This window comes from Hydra vulgaris, chromosome 02, assembly GCF_038396675.1.
Source record: "Hydra vulgaris chromosome 02, alternate assembly HydraT2T_AEP".
Classification (NCBI taxonomy): domain Eukaryota; kingdom Metazoa; phylum Cnidaria; class Hydrozoa; order Anthoathecata; family Hydridae; genus Hydra; species Hydra vulgaris.
In genome coordinates this window covers 15,425,714-15,440,454 of record NC_088921.1, presented here as the reverse complement: position 1 = coordinate 15,440,454, position 14,741 = coordinate 15,425,714, and the positions used below count along the sequence as shown (strand labels likewise).

At 29.9% G+C, this 14,741-nt stretch overlaps 1 protein-coding gene across 2 annotated transcripts; it reads right to left on the bottom strand.

The window, feature by feature from the left end:
• Nucleotides 1-8,079: 8,079 nt before the first annotated feature.
• On the bottom strand, nt 8,080-13,487 carry LOC136076759 (uncharacterized). Of its 2 annotated transcripts, none has more exons than XM_065790191.1 (4): nt 13,339-13,487; nt 9,588-9,785; nt 9,087-9,447; nt 8,080-8,829 (listed from the first exon to the last, which is right to left on the bottom strand). In XM_065790191.1, exons 1-4 carry the CDS (start codon nt 13,351-13,353, stop codon nt 8,198-8,200), a joined length of 1,206 nt encoding a protein of 401 aa, XP_065646263.1. In that variant the 5' UTR covers nt 13,354-13,487; the 3' UTR covers nt 8,080-8,197. The 2 variants fall into 2 exon arrangements, with proteins under 2 accessions (XP_065646263.1, XP_065646262.1); XM_065790190.1 differs by lacking the exon at nt 13,339-13,487 and adding an exon at nt 10,083-10,172.
• Nucleotides 13,488-14,741: the final 1,254 nt, after the last annotated feature.

Here is a 14,741-nt window from a genome sequence, read left to right as displayed (position 1 = left end):
CATTAATATTTTCTTTGAACCTAATATTATCCACTTCAATTTCACTATTATTATTAAACATATTACCAGTAATATTACTATTGTTTTAACAGAATAATAAAAAATCTAAAAGAATCTTACAAACTGTGCTTTCTAATCAAAGACTATATTTAAACTTAAGATTTATTGAAATCCATATCTTTTTATATGTTTATATACATAAGTCGTTTATCAAAAATATTAAACAATATTTATTTACATCAATTAATTTTAATTTAACAAAGAATCAAGACTGCAATGCACAAAATCTTTTTTTTTTTGTTAATTTACCTTCCCAAGGCCCAGAAGGCCACTACAGACAAGGAGGCTACTTAATTGTGGTTGTAACCCTCTTTCAGCTCCATAACTCCGAAACACGAACCATGACGAACAAGGCCGCTGCGGGGAGAAACAAGTTCAGCGCGGTACTACCAGGGATGTGGTAGATTCAGTCTCTCTCAAACACAAAATGCATACATATAAATTATCATATTATAACATATATATATATATATATATATATATATATATATATATATATATATATATATATATATATATATATATATATATATATATATATATATATATATATATATAAATAAATATATACTGTATTTCTGTATGTTTATGTATGTAATATACATATACATACAGAAATACACACGTAAACATACTACTATATACGCACATATACATTTAGCTGTATTTTAACTCTTAATAATAGTTAAAATAGAGCTAAAATGTCTAATACAAATACAACAATGATGTCATCATGAAATTAAATTAAAAACTCTAACAAATGTCAAAATTTATATGTGAATGTGTAGCTAATGGATAAAAGTAAAATATTTGTACTTATCAGCATAACGGTTATATTAAAAGGTGAAGGAGAGTTTGAGTTTAAAAGTTTAATTAAAAGGTAAAAAAGCGTTGGAAAGAAAAAAAAAAGATAAACTGCTTCAAATTAAACTGACTCTATTCACTTAGACAATGCGACTAAACATTTAAATAAAATATAATTTTCGATACATTTATAAAACTTATGGGAAACTTTTACGATTCAAAAACACGTGGTATACAGTCGGTTAATGGTTGGCATGGAATGCCAATAGTTAGCCAACTACAGCCATACTGGCCCGTCATTTGGACCAAATAAATCATGTTTACTCGGTAACTTTTTTAATTACTAATGTATTTGATGTAATAGATTTAAAATATACTACTTTGTTCCTGACTGTTTGAGATAAGCGATGGGAAATAAAAATTCATCAACTCACTGTTTGGGGCTAAACACAGCTAAACATACTTAGATCGACAGATCAATAAGGAAAAGCACGGCACAATGCATCTTTTTTATTTTATGGAAGTTTTACAACTACAATGTAACAATTAACTATAATAGATTAATGATACATATAAGTAAAATAATAAATATCGTAAACATAAAGTCAATATACAAAGTAAATATCCAAGAAACAGTTCTATTCAACGACAATATAAAATGATATAAATATAATAAAATCATATAATATAATTTCCCCCTTGATATTCTTTTTATACATTAATGACCTCTTCAGATCTTGATTGCATAATGTTTGCAGATGATACAAATCTGTTTTATTCATCTTCTTCTATTGATGACCTTTTTGATAGAGTCAACTTTGTGCTTCAACAACTTAAAACATGGTTCAGTGCTAATAAGTTATCAATAAACGTACAAAAAACTAAATCAACACTCAAATATCTAAAAATCTTTGACCATTTTTATTACAAAAAACTTGAAAACTCTTTACTTTTCGTTTATACATAGTCATCTTACATACGCTAACATTACTTGGGGAAGCACACCTTGGGCGGATCCAGCATTTTTTAGTCATCAAAATAACTAACTTTCAGACATGGAGCAAACTCCAAACATTTATATGTTTATGCTTATTTCAAATAAGGATGCTTTGCATAAAATTGCGATGATTAGAGCCTGGGAACAAAAAAACCCCCAAAATTTTGCCACTCCCTGCCCCAAATGTGAGAGCAACAAGTTAATGAAATTTTTTTTTCTATTTTCAACTAGACTTATTCATCGACAAATTTAAAGTTTCGTAGTATAATTTCTTAGCGTTCAAAAATTATTACCATGTAAAATTTCCAACCCCCTCAAATTGAGGGGGGTTTATTTTCTATATGGTCATAATTTTTAAACGCTAAAATTTTTACTATAAAATTTGAAATTTGTCGACGAATATATGTCTAGTGAAAAAATAGAAAACTGTTTTTTTTATTAACTTGTTGCTCTCACGTTTAGGGCAGGGGGCAAAAATTATGGGTTTTTTTTGTTCCCAGGCTCCAACCATTTTTCGGAAAGGGGCGACTGAATAAGTGCCAATTTCATAACTGCGAACCTGCATAAGTGCAACTGGCATAAGTGCGAACTGGCATAAGTGCGAACTGGCACAAGTGCGAACTTACATAAGTGCGAATCACTTACAAAAACTTGCATAAGTGCGAACTAGCACAAGCGCGAACTGGCATAAGTGCGCCAAAAGAATTTGCAAACATTGGCATAAGTGCGAACTGGCATAAGTGCGAAGTGGCATAAGTGCGAATCAATTGCAAAAACTGGCATAAGTGCGAACTGGCACAAGCGCAAACTGGCATAAGTGCGCCGAAAGAATTTGCAAATATTGGCATAAGTGCGAACTGGCATAAGTGCGAATCAATTGCAAAAACTGGCATAAGTGCGGCATAAGTGCGAACTGACATAAGTGCGCCGAAAAAATTTGAAAATTTTGGAATAAGAGGGCGGTTGCTTAAGTGCACCGAATAGATTTTTCAACTTTTTCTTAGTGGGGACTCTTGAACTTTTTTATTTTAAAAAAATACTCAGTAAATATTATTATTTTCTTTGTCTAAAACTCAATTTAAAAGTTGGTGTTGTCGTTCAAAAACTGTGCGGGAACGGGACACCTTAGTGAGGGTTCTATAAGGCTTAGTGGCCTCAATGCCACGAAGCCGTTTAGATCTTTTTTTTTTTTATCAAAGGCTCCTAATAAATTGGGCTTTAATAAACGTTTTTTCCAAAGTTGGTTAGGCCCGGTAGTGGGCTCGTGTTACAGTCTTTGTTAATAAAAGTATTAAAAGAGGTTGTTGAACTTTCCAATGAATTACGAGGTTACTCCACACAATGTTTAAAATATTCTTTATATAAAATATTTACAAGTTGTTTGCCGTTTTGATAAACAAGCTTTTGTTTATCAAAATACTACTTAATAGTTTGACTTATTTTCTTCTTTATTGCTGTAACTTGTCCAGTGAGCATGCATAGTGAACATAGAGTAAAGCATGCTGTGACAACCAATTTAATCAAGTTGTAGTTCCTACAATTAATCCGAGCATCACACAAAACATTTTAAATTTTTTCTTTTAAAACAAAGTTCATGAATTTACATGTCTTATTTATTTATTTCAAACTATATTTATAGTTAACAATTTACAATTGTTGTTCGTATACGGGCAATATATGTTCATATGTCAGGCCTGTACACGGGCCTGAACATTAAGTTTGTGAACTTTTAATTTGTAAGGAAATCAAGTTCGTCAACTTTTTTAAATGTAACATTTTTAATCAACTCGTATTTCCAAAAAAATAAAATTTTAATTGTAATTTTATTACTGAGTGTTAATTTAGTCATTGCATAGTTGGGCTTGAGGTAAGCAAAACCATGCAAAATCAATATTGTGTTAGTCATTCAAAAACTGATTTAATATTAACCATACTTAATTTTTAGGTTCAGCATATCAATTTTACCAGGGAAATGGTAATATTTTATTTTTCAAATATTAGTCAAAATGAAAAATAAAATGAAGCCAGAGAAACAATTTTTTTCTATTCTAATGTCTTAACTCTACATATTAGGTCAAAGACACCATATATTGAAATAAGAAAAAAAGATATGAAAATTTAATTTTTATACAAGCATTTTTTCAAAGTACTTTTCTTAGTATGCCCTAACGTTTTTGTAACACTTTACTTAGCCCAAGCATAAATAAACTTATGGACAAATATGGATTATAGTTGAGCTCAAGTCTTTTGTTATAAATGATATCGATTCATCAGGGGGCGTTGACCTCATTTTTTAGTGTTTAATTATTCCAAACATGTATATGTTTATGTTAATGTCAAATAAGGATGCTTTGCCAAGTACTGTAATGATTGCAGCCTGGGAACCAAAAAAAACTAAAAAAAAAGAAGTTACTTTACCATAATTAAATTATTTTCAATTTATCTACAAATTTAAAATTTCTAGAAATAATCTGCTGTGTTCGGTTTTTATGACCCATCAAAGTTTAATATCTCTTCAAATCGAAGGGGGAGGGGGGGGGGGGAGGGAATGAATCAAACTTTTTATGGTCATAATTTTAGAACACGAATATTAGAAAATTATTTCTAATAATCTATCATTTTGTTAATCGATCACTGTTTTTATGTATACATATATGCCAAAAAAATGACAATGTAAAGTTCGATCCCCCCCCCCTCTTGGTTTGAAGAGACATGATAGTTAAATGAGTGTAGCGTTGAGCAACCGACCTAGCTTCATCAATTAGTTGTTTGTGCTAGGAGGATCGATCTTCATCGCACAAACGGCTAATTGATGTAACTAGTTCGGTGGCTCTATGCTGTACTCATTTATATTAGATTTCTTCTCCGTTAGACATCCTAAATTGGACTCATATAAAAGTCTTGAGAACGTCGTATCCGGATAAACTAAAGACGTCTTTCTAGACGTCACACAGTAGTGTGTGTGTGTGTGTGTGGGGGGGGGGGGTACTTTATATTTTAATATAAAGTTTTAAAAGAAGAAAAAACAATATAATAGATTTGGAAGTTACATCATTTTATTACTTTATTCTACGCCATCAGCCAGGTTCATATGAAATATTTCAATTTAAAGCTGTTTTCTTTATAAATATTGCATGTATTTAAGAATACTTTCTTAAAAAGTTTAACTATATCTATATTACACTTCTAATCTACGCTACAATAACTGTTAAAGTGACGTCCTTACAAAATTCAAATTTGATATGTTATTCTGAAACATCTCTTGAAACTATAGAATTTGAGTTGAAATTTATACAAATATTTTTATGGCAATACCAACCAGAAAATAAAATTATACTAAAAGAACATGCTTTCCTAAGAGTTATGTTATTATTATCAGGTGACATAGAACTATGACCTGGACCAATGTATTTGAACCATATTATTTCAGTGATGGAGAAACTTGAAAATATTCTGTATATGAAATGCTTACAATGTTTTCATTTAAATATCCGTGGCCTATGGAACATTTAGCATCATTTATTTGTTTAACTGCAACAAAAACATTGACATATTCGCCCATATAAACCCATATAAGCAAGGACGACCCTAGTGAACTATATCATATCAAGAGTTATGCATTTCTAAGCAGCATACGTAAAAACAGACGTGGTGGATGTGTTGCCGTTTACATATCTAATAAGTTAAACTAGGTAAGACGTAACGATCTCAAATCCAACGAAATAGAGAGCGTTTGTTTCGAAAAAATACTTCCAAAGACGAAGAGTATATTGTTTTGTGTCCTATATTGCCTACCGGATGACTCGAAATACCTTAGCCACAATTTCTCTAACCTATTTTCAGAAATGATATCTAAACCTAAATAACCTAATTTATTAGAAAAATTTTTAATTAGAGATATTTATGTTAATTACATGAGGTCAAGTGATCACACTGAAATAAAATCAATGTTAAGATTCTATGGTTTCAAGCAACTAATAAAAAGCGCAACCAGAACAACGTTAACATCTTCTACTTTAATTGTCGTAATTTATACAAATAATCTCCGGAATGTGAAGAGAACCTTTTTTTAGTCATTTTTACGCTGTGGCACATATACAATCGATCTCAATGTACTCTATAGCCACGTTTTTATTTTTTGCGGTCTTTATCAGTATGTACTAAATTTTCACGCGTTTTACTACATTTAGTTTTTCATAACAGTTTTTCCGTTTCAGTTTTTCAGTTTTCATTTTTTGTCTTTTGAAATTAAATTTTAAAATTATGTTCAAATATATACATATCCTTCATACCATTATTAACTTAACAATAGGCAATGTAAATTTCATATTTTAAAACACTTCTTACTTCAATTATTTTTCATTTATTGAAACCCGCAGTGTTATAATTTTTCCAGAAATTTATTGATGTGTAGGTGTGAGTAGAAGTGGGACAAGCGAGCGGGAGAAGTGAGAACTATATAAAATCATTTGTCTAAAATAAGTTGAAAATTAGTTTAAGCAAACTATTTTAAACTGGTTTTAAATTTCAGTTTATTTTAAATGAAACACAAATAATCAATATTCAAAAGTTTTTGATTACATTTGACTATTGACTATTGCGGAGTTTCATTCTTTCTTTGAAACATTAATTGATATATCACAATATATGATTTTTTAAGATTTTTTATTAAGCTTTTCGTTAAAAAGAAAATTAATAGTTTTAAATACTAAGGGGTTCTAGACCACCTAAATCCCCTGGTTACAGCTCTATTCGGGCAAAGCAATTATGCGGAACTTGAACTTTACTACATAGAATAAAGACCTTTATGATAATGTTTTAATTGGTTTTAGATTTAATTTAAATATTAGTTTGTTTTTAAGTTAGGGGCTGTTCAAATAATACGTAACATCTTTTTGGCTGTTTTTAGACACCCCACCCTTCCCCCATGTGACATTTTATGACATTTTCTGTCAACCTCCTCCCTTTTTCCAATATGAGACGTGGCGTTATTTTTACCCAATTTTTCAACTTTTCGCTAACATTTTCATTGGTTCCGCTGTGATGAAAATTTAAATTTTTAATATTATATGTCTTAAATTAATTTACTTCTCTTTAATTCATTGTTTTATCAGTTATGCCAATATTACATGGGGCAGCACGCAAACTACTAAACTTAAAAAAATACTTAGTGTTCAAAAACATGCGTGTAGAATTATATACGGAAAAAAAAGAAGGGAGCACACGAAACCCTTAATGCTTGACATGAAAATGATGAATATTTATGAAATAAATATTTATCAACACCTAATTTTTATGTATAAGTTTACAAATAACCTAACTCCAGTAAATTTTAATTGTAAGTTTAAAAAAAATATAAATGAAAAGTATTTCCTTAGAACAAACCAATCAAATTTCTTTAAATTGCCTAAGAAACTAAACAAGTTTACAGAGTGTTCAATAGCATTTCGCGGACAAAAAATATGGAACTATTTTAAAAAAATAGAAGCTAAAAAAGATAATATGGTAAAATCATTAAACTCATTTAAGTTGCTAGCAAAAAAACACATTTTTAATTCGGAGGAATTACAAGAACTCCGTTAAGTTTTATCAAAATAGTTTTACTTTTTTATTCTTTGAAAAATTAATTGTACATATCTTTTGTAGTTATTTATGCAATGGTGTATATATTTTAAATCCTTGAGTATTTAAATTTAAAGTTTTAACATCTTACTTTTATTTGCAGTTTAATTGAACATTTTGACGACATTTTATTTTTTCAAGGGGCTCTATGAAAAGATTGTGGTGGTATTTCATCACCCATATCTTCTTTGAGTCCCGGTCTGTTTTTTATATTGTCTTATTTGTTTATATATTTTATTACGTGATAATCTTATGTAACTTATTTTATTAAACAGCAAAATATATTCTAAACTAAAATAAAAAAAATAAAAAATAAAATTTTTTTTAAATTTGTCACGTTACACTGAAGCTAACCCCTCTCCCATGTGACATTTGGTAACACTTTCTGATCCCCCCTCCCACCTTAAAACTGTCACGTATTAACAGCCCCATATAGGTCTGTAAAAATGATACTTTCATATTGATGATAGTATTAAGTGGCTACAATTTTTTTAAATAATAAACGTAATTTTTAATTATTCGACAAACAAAATTGCATTTCGAAATCTCAAATTTAATGTTTTATGATTTATTTATTTTATTTGTAAATATTATGATTCTTTGTAAGTTCAAATAAAAATATTTTTTTGTAAGTTCAAATAAATTTAGTTTTGAATACAACTATACTGTTAAATTTCAACAAAAAAGTTTGTATATGAACATTTATCAAGCAAATCACGCAAATGTTTGTATAAACATAACAACTGTTGCTCGGCAACGAGGACATTTTAACTGTAAATGTGGTATACACATTGTGCAAACCATGTGTCCACAGGGAACAGCAGCGAAGTTTGGAGTATTTTCTAAACAAACAGGACATGTTGTTCCATTAGTTTCATCCACTACTCTTGAAGTCTCCGTGATTGCAACAATTTCTGTAGAACTATGTAAGTTTTCTCCGAGTTGGAAGGTATTTTGCACTATAGCTACATCATCTGTATTTTGCACTATAGCTACATCACGTGGTATTGATACATTAAGTTGCTGGGCTTCATCTTGTGGTGGAATTAAATTAGGCTGTAAGGGCTCTATTTGACCTTGCGTAAATGATGAAACTGTTTCCAATTCCGGTGGTTGATTTATACGACTAACGCCAAGTTGATTGTTAAATAACGCATCTGCGCAATGTGAAACACTTTGTAGAAATTCCAATGAAGTTAGACGTCCGTTGGCCAAATTTTCAGTAGCAACTCTGATTTTACGATCATTTAAAACATATTTCTGCTTTCGTCTCCGACGAATCTGAAGTCCACATTCTAAACGTAATTTATCAAGTTGCTGGACTTCTGCAAACTTTCTTAGTTCTGCTAAAATATTAAAATAATTAAATGAAAATAAAAGATAAGTTCAAATTATATTTTTATTTTAGATTATATATATATATATAAATATATATATATATATATATATATATATATATATATATATATATATATATATATATATATATATATATATATATATATATATATATATATATATGTATATATATATATATATATATATATATATATATATATATATATATATATATATATATATATATATATATATATATATTTACTTATAAAAACCCAAATGTTTGGATGAGCAACCTTTATTCGTTTTAAAAGCGAGGCATGGAAGCTTTCTTGATCAGAGTTCGTTCTTCTGGGACAACCAAAAACAGAAATTTTGTTACTGCCAATACGCCCAATCCAAAATGTTTCCATATAGGTCATTAAACTTTGACATTTTGGTAAGTCATTTATACTTAATGACACCACAAACAAATTTGGATTCAAATTGCCTAATGTTGGCTGAATATGGTGAGGCGGTAGCAAAGAAAGACACAATAATAGCCTTATCCATTTCTTCAAATCACTGTGAACTTGCAATTTTAAAAGTCCAAACAATCCAAGATGTTTACACTTGTTAACCACAGCCTAAATATAAATAATTGCAAACATAAACTTTCAGTACAAATAAATATATATTTTTTTTAAATTATATTTTAATTTAGTTTTAAAATTGCCATTTTATAACAAAGGTTATTGTATGTTTAGTTAAATATTTTTTTGCTTACATTTACGTAATGAAACCAACAGCCTGAAATTTCAGCTAAAGGATATTGAATTTCCAAGGTATTCATCAATGCTTGTTCATAGTCCGTCATTATCCGTAACGGTGACAAATGTGGAACGAGTTCAGCAACTTTAGAAAATGCAAGAGAATACAGCTCTTGCGTTTTTCTAGTCATAAGTATGAAAATAGTTGGGATAAACTAAAACAAAAAAATCTTTACTTCTTGATTCTTTACTTGCAGAACAACATTAATAAAAACAACTATAATTTATAAAAAACAGTAGTAATAACAATAATAACAATAATAACAAAAATAATAATATATGGAGGGTGACCAAGAAAAAACAGGGAATATATTTTGTTTTTTTTCAATTCATTAAGGTGCTCTAAAAAAATCTAACGGTATTAAAAAACACCGCGGAAAAAATAGAATTCCTTTTTTACACCCTTATATTATCTTATATTATCTTATATTATCTTTTATTAATTATCTTACATGATCAAGCAAAATGTATCCAAATGTTATCATTTGATAAAACATTCTCGGAACTACCTTAAATGTTCCGTCAACGTGCAAATCAGTCGGTGAAGCAACGATTGTTTTCCCGATAAATATGTGAGCATAATCGTTATTTATATCAACGTACCCTTTGTAAAAATCGGTCCCGTCTAAAAAATTACTTATGTTGTTTACTCTCAACGAGTTGTCTAGTTCCCCGCAATTGGCTGGTAATTGCGGCTGCACTGATCTACGTCTGCGATACATAGTGCTTTCCATCATTCCAAAAGAAACGTGATGTGCAGATTGGTTACTAGCAGTTTCTTGGTCAAAAATATCTCGCAAACTTCCACTTGTAGTTTCAGCAGCTCGTTTTATTGATTGTTTTAATTTTAAAATTTCTTTTTTTTCAAAATCTTGCAAATGGTTATGCGGCGTTATTTGTACTAACCCTAGGCTTGGTTCACTTGTTGCACGACTTCTACAAAATTCATCCTTACATTTGAAACCGCCGCCATACGATTCTGTTGCTTTTTTGTCTTTACGATAATAGTAACCATTTTGGTAATAAATTTTTGAGTTTTTTCATTCGCCTTCGAGTATTTCCATTTTAACGTTTAACTAAAAAAAGAAAAGTTTTCTTTTACTATACTTTTTTGTACTTTGATATAATAAATTGAAGCGTTAACATTAAATTTAATAAGAACGTACTAATCGTTCTAACATTTATAAACTAAACTTAAAAAAATTCGATTTTGTGTGTCACCAACCAGTTCTTCTTCTTTGTACCGGAATGTTTTATCTGAAAACGAATTAACGAAATTCCATTTTTAACCCAAAGCACTTATTTTAATTACTTTCTCCATTCGAATTTAACTGTTTTCTTTACTTCTGTAAATAAAAAAAAACAACCGAATAAGAAAAAATTTCATTCATATCATTTCATATTAGAATAGATTTAATAACGATCGATTTGATTCGTTCGGGATGGCCCTGCCCACTGAGTGGGGTAATGTGGGCCTATGTTACTTTTTCGCATTTTTTTCATGAAATATACCAACTCATAGTAAAATATGACTTGAGTCATTGAGTATGTATCCAGTTTAAACATTTTGTTCAAAAGTTTAAAGATAATAAAAAAAAAGTTTAAAGTTTAAAGATAATAGTGTTACAATAAATGCGCTAAATGCAAAATAACTTTTTGTGTTCAAAACAGCAAATTAAAAAAATAAATAAATTAAACATTTTCAAGTCTCTCTTAGCGGTTTTCCAAAAATTTTTGGAAATTCAATTAACGCAGTAAACCATAACTTAAAACCATAACATAAAATATATTAAAAAAATCCAAATATAACTCTCCATATTGAATATATGATATTCCAATTCAAAATTTCAAGTACTTATATTACGCCTAATCATGATAAAAAAAATTTAAGGAATAAATTAGACGGATGCTCAAGTAAAAATTAACCAAATGTTCTCGTATTATATATTATAGATTCATTATTCTTTAAAAATGCAATGTTTATTTAAAAATAAATTTGATATGCTAAGATTCAAAACTGCTACTCTCCGGTATCTACTAGTTTCAATGGAAAGTTACATCTTTAATGATCGTCTATATGAATCCGTTGAAAAATAAAATCAGAAAATGAATACAAAAGCATTGCCAGAGATCTTATTTACTTAAAAAAAAATAAGCATATTTTGGTCTTAAAAGAAATTGAACCTAATTATATAGTTTATTTTCTTTGTGATGAACCATTTTCCATATTTTAGAACCTGTTTTTAGTTCATTTTCATTGAAGTTTAAGATTTTTAATTAAAATCTCCTAGTTTAAATGTTTATGCCATTTTGAATAAAAAATGTGCTTTAAAAACTCCCTAGTAAGCTGATAATTTTAAGGTAATTTTAAGTTTACACGATTTTTAAATCTTCAAAAGTGGCCTAAAACCCTCATTACAACGAAAAAAGTTATTTTTTAACCGTTTTCTTACCTGCATAAGGAGCCTAGCCTATTTTTTTTTATGAAAAAACTCATGAAAATTTGACGACCCTGCGCGACCTATTTTTTTTTTCGTTTGTTAATGTTTGAATCACATTTGATTCAAACATTAGTTTTTCATAAATATTTTGTAGTTTATTATTTGGTTTTAAAACTTTTTTTATACATGACACTACAGACGATGCAGTGCGAATGTATGAATGGTCAATTTAACTGTTTCCGTGTTTCAAATCTGTTACACCACATTTTTCATTGCCTTAATAATAGATAATAGCAATAAGACCTTTGGTAGTTTTTTTATGAACACTTGTTTACTGAAATTTGCGGATGTACAATGTTTTTGGCCTGCAGTAGTTTGGGTAAGATAATAAGTTTTTTTAAAACCTTTTTTGCTATTCTTAGAACTTATTATTCTTATTATTTTTCCATCTATAATGATTGCATTTATAATCGTCTTTATTTTCAGACTTCATTTTAAAAACAAATATTCTACCAGCAATAGATAGAATGGGTGCAAACGGAATAAGTTTTACATCGTTGTTTTCGATGTAAACATTTCGACAGCATTATCTGCCGACAGCATCATCTGCCGACATAAAGTCATTTTTATTTTTAATAACATATTCCTCAGTTTTTTGCCTTAACTAATCAATTCTTTTGATGTCGTTGCCTTCATTCTTAAATAAAAAAATACTGATACTACAGATTTTGAAAACCGACTGGCTACCACCAATAACGTGTTATTAAGGACAATTATAAAATAGTTGTTCGATTATTATAGGTTAAAATAACCTATAGGTTATTATTAACCTATAAAACTATAAATATTGACGAACAACTTCTTGCTTATTTTTGTAATAAACTTGAGTTTATTCTAATGACTCTAATGAATATCAATATTTAATGACTATAGTGTTATTTACAACAGTTGTGGTTGTGCTCTCTTTTGCTTTATTAAATTTTTGAATGAACTTTCAAAAACCAGAAAAGTTTATAAAAAATAACTTCAAACGTACTTTATGGAAACCCATAACTTCGTACGTACTTTATGGCAACCCAAAAGGAGAAGTTTTTAAAAGTTTTTTCAAATATTAAAATAGTGCTTTTTTTGAATATGTTTATTATAGCATAAATAAATTATTCTAATATTTTTATGAGCATAATTTATTTTTAAAAGCTTTTATAAAACCTTTTATAAAATGAAACTTAAAAATTTTAAAAACCTTCAATAAGGGTATGATACTTACTGTTCTGCTCGACATATCTTCCTGCTGTTTTTAACTAAGCGTACCGAAATAAAATAAAAAGTATAAAAGAGAATGATCATTACAAATAATGGTAATCGTCGGGTTATCAATAATGTAATTAAAAATAATATTTGTGGTCAGTGTAAAAATTATTAATCGTTATTTGGTTTTTTGCACGAGATGAATATCATCTTCAAACTAATTTTTGAATTTTTAGCATTTGGTTGGTTTGCATTGGATACCGATGGCTTTAACAATAGCAAAATCAAAATGTGAAGAGTAATGTTGATGTAGTTGACATAAAAGTTGTAAAAATTTAGTTAAGTATCCACTCAGAGGTTATTTCAGTGGTTATCGGCATGGCCGTAGAGAGGGAGGATTAGGCGGGTGTGTTGTCCTGGGGCCCGGCTTTCTTTAAGAGTCCGGAGCAGGTCTCTTAAAGAAAGCCGGGCTACTTTTTTTTTTCTCCCATAAAATGGGAGAAAAAAAAAAGTAGCTAATTTGGCATTACATGGTGCTCATTTTCAGCCAAGATAGGGCCTATAAAGAAATTTGCCCCGGGACCCATCTTGGCTCTCTATCAGTTATCAGTGACTTTTATTTTCACAATAATAGTTCTGACTTTTTTGCACTTATGCCAGTCTTTGCAAATGATTTACACTTATGCTAGTTCGCACTTATGCCGATTCGTACTTATGCCAATGTTTATAAAATCTTTCGGCGCACCTATGCCAGTTCGCGCTTGTGCCAGTTCGCACTTATGCCAATTCGCACTTATGCCAATGTTTGCAAATTCTTTCGGCGCACTTATTCCAGTTCGCGCTTGTGCCAGTTTGCACTTATGCCGGTTTTTACAATTGATTCGCACTTATGCCAGTTCGCACTTATGCCAATAGGCACTTATGCCAATGTTTGAAAATTCTTTTGGCGCACTTATGCCATTTCGCGCTTGTGCCAGTTCGCACTTATGCCAGTTTTTGCAATTGATTCGCACTTATGCCAGTTTGCACTTATGCCAGTTCGCACTTATGCCAATGTTTGCAAATTCTTTCGGCGCACTTATGCCAGTTCGCGCTTGTGCCAGTTCGCACTTATGCCAGTTTTTGCAATTGATTCGCACATATGCCAGTTCGCACTTATGCCAGTTCGCACTTATGCCAATGTTTGCAAATTCTTTTGGCGCACTTATGCCAGTTCGCGCTTGTGCCAGTTCGCACTTATGCCTGTTTTTTCAATTGATTCGCACATATGCCAGTTCGCACTTATGTCAGTTCGCACTTATGCCAATGTTTGCAAATTCTTTCGGCGCACTTATGCCAGTTCGCGCTTGTGCCAGTTCGCACGTATGCCAGTTTTTGCAATTGATTCGCACTTATGCCACTTCGCACTTATGCCAGTTCGCA

Excerpts from the sequence above, each read along its gene's own strand:
- LOC136076759 (XM_065790190.1), bottom strand. The coding sequence starts at position 10,127 with ATGTTTTATCAAATGATAACATTTGGATACATTTTGCTTGATCAT. Across the intron at positions 9,786-10,082 it reads GATACATTTTGCTTGATCAT|TTTATCCCAACTATTTTCAT; the intron begins GTAAGATAATTA and ends TTTTTGTTTTAG. Across the intron at positions 8,830-9,086 it reads AAACATTTGGGTTTTTATAA|CAGAACTAAGAAAGTTTGCA; the intron begins GTAAATATATAT and ends TTAATATTTTAG.